Source organism: Aplosporella prunicola (genome assembly GCF_010093885.1).
Source record: "Aplosporella prunicola CBS 121167 unplaced genomic scaffold K452scaffold_126, whole genome shotgun sequence".
NCBI lineage: Eukaryota > Fungi > Ascomycota > Dothideomycetes > Botryosphaeriales > Aplosporellaceae > Aplosporella > Aplosporella prunicola.
The window spans coordinates 1-2,418 of NW_022983654.1; the positions used below are offsets into that span (position 1 = coordinate 1).

Genomic DNA, 2,418 nt, shown 5'->3' on the forward strand with positions numbered 1-2,418 from the left:
TAACCCTAACCCTAACCCTAACCCTAACCCTAACCCTAACCCTAACCCTAACCCTAACCCTAACCCTAACCCTAACCCTAACCCTAATAATTATACCCCCTCTACTAAATAACAATACCCCTATCGTTCGGGAAACCTTAAATCGGTTTTAGTAGCCTACTAAACAACTATACCCAAAGTTATTTAGCGCATATAGGTTAGGGTAGGATTTCTTTATATATAGGCGTTTAGGTAAGACTAAGAAGTATTATATTTATAGTAGATTACGTAAGGATAGCTTATAGGTTCTATAGAGACCTATATAGCTTATAGAAATTAATTAATTAATTAATTAAAATTTAGGTTAGGTACTTACCGGACCGGGAATCCTAGCTACGCTAGAATTTCTTAAATAAATAAGGATAGCTATATAGAAATAGCGCCTTAACAACCTTCCCGAGAGGAAGTAAAATACTTCTAATTTCGTTCTACTCCTTACTATTTTACCTTCTCTAAAATCTCTTTTCTTACCTTTATTTTACTATATCGGCCTAGATCTAACTATCTCTTATACTACCTTACTTTTATCTTATATCTAAACACCCTAGCTAGTCCTAAACGGACCGTCTATTATAGTTTCCAACTATATATAGACGTTAAACGAATTAATTAATTAATTAATCATAATAGGCTTTCGATGATCTCGCTAGCGTTTAGGAGTATCTGTAGATAGTGGCAGACGAGGACGAGAGTAGCGTTACACGGCGTTAAACGCCCGTTGCCATCTACCTTTGCGTCCTGATAATTTCTGAACTTTTGATCAGAGATTTTCGGGTTACACAACGCCGCGGAATCATGTGCTGGTAAATAGCAAAGCGCACGTGATACTGCCAGCGCCCACCGGTCGCAAAGAAACACCAACAACACGATCGCAAAGCCGCATCGCATCGCATCGCAGCGCATCGCAACATAGGTTTCATCTAGCCCTATCTGGCTTACGATCAGATCCTACCCCTGCCCCTGCCCTTACGTGCATGTTGCGGTACGTCGCTACTTAGGACACACACAACGGCCAGCATGAAGCGAAAATTTGACTGCACTACGCCTCCAGATAGCTCTAAAGATAATCATTCAAAGCGGCACAAGGCAGGCGGGCCTCCGTATCACACTCCAGACAGTATTAACAGCTGGGTACATCAGCTTCCCGACGACGCACCCGACGATGCGCCAATGGCTTCTTTTGTCGAGTCAGACACCATCTCCAGCGTGCCTCGCACAGACACTACTACACCAAAGGCATACAGCGAGGCGCTTTACCGCTCATACAACCTCTCGGCAGCGAACGTCTTCATAGGCACCCGCGTCCCGGCTGACGTGCTGAGGCGGGTAGAGGCCATCCTATGCTCGCACGGCACCGATGTACCCGATGTACCAGCAGAAATCGCCGCCGAGTTGTATCATGATTCATTAGGCATGGCGCAAGCGGGCGAAGCCAACTGGACGGATCCTTTTATTGCCGTCGTCCGACGTTTGACTCGACGCTACGACGCAGACTTGGTTTGGCATCGGGACAGAGGTTGTAGCTTTGCGCGCCTTCAATCTGCACCATCTTACTGACACTGCATTCCAGAGTGGTTGCCCGATCTCAAACCACCACGAACACCCAGAACCACAACTTCGCAACAGCTTCAAAGCACAGTTCCACAGAAACGGAAACGCAGCGCAATGCCTGGCATGACACTCGCAACAGACCAGGCCATGTTGCACCAATTTCGGCCGAAAATGCCATGTCGAGTTACGTCTTCCGGCTCCCCCATGCCTACGCAAGAACTAGCTATGCCCCCTCCACCACCGAGATCCAGCAAGTCATCCCAAACCTCAAGGTCCTCCAAATCCAAATCGCAAACCTCCGGCAGCCTGCACACAGCGGTCTCAGCAGGAGGTCTCAGAACACCTAAACCAGACCTCTACATCGGCTTTTCAGATGACGCCTTGACTTCACCGTCCGTTCCTCGCATGTTTCTCACCGACATTCAACAGGAAGGCGTTTTGATCAGCGACGCCAGCCCCATGATGGTCGGCTGCCGCTTCCCTTTCCTCATCATCGAGGCCAAGTCTGCTGCCACCGGAGGCAACCCTTTCCAGGCAGAGAACCAGGCTGCTGTCGGAGGTGCATGCGCTGTCAGGCTTCTTCAGAAAATTCAAGAGGTCACTTTGTCGTCTGGTAGTGATCAAGCAAGTACCGGCCCGGCCAGCAACTTGAACGCAGCCGCCCCTACAGCCGCCCCTACAGCTGAAACAGTCAATGTTGACAACGCTGACGATGCGACCACTTCTGCCACTGCTACCTCCAGCATGAGCAACGCACTTGTCAGATTCGGCAATTCCACGGTAGACAACAGAGACCCGTCGCCGATTCTTTTCTCTCTCACTACCGAG

At 48.7% G+C, this 2,418-nt stretch overlaps 1 protein-coding gene across 1 annotated transcript; it reads left to right on the forward strand.

Moving 5' to 3' along the window:
* Nucleotides 1-1,336: 1,336 nt before the first annotated feature.
* On the forward strand, nt 1,337-2,218 carry K452DRAFT_260828 (uncharacterized protein; the record flags this gene model as incomplete). Its single annotated transcript, XM_033538552.1, has 2 exons — nt 1,337-1,555; nt 1,610-2,218. Coding segments are annotated over exons 1-2 (711 nt in total), but the record flags the coding sequence as incomplete, so codon positions are not given.
* Nucleotides 2,219-2,418: the final 200 nt, after the last annotated feature.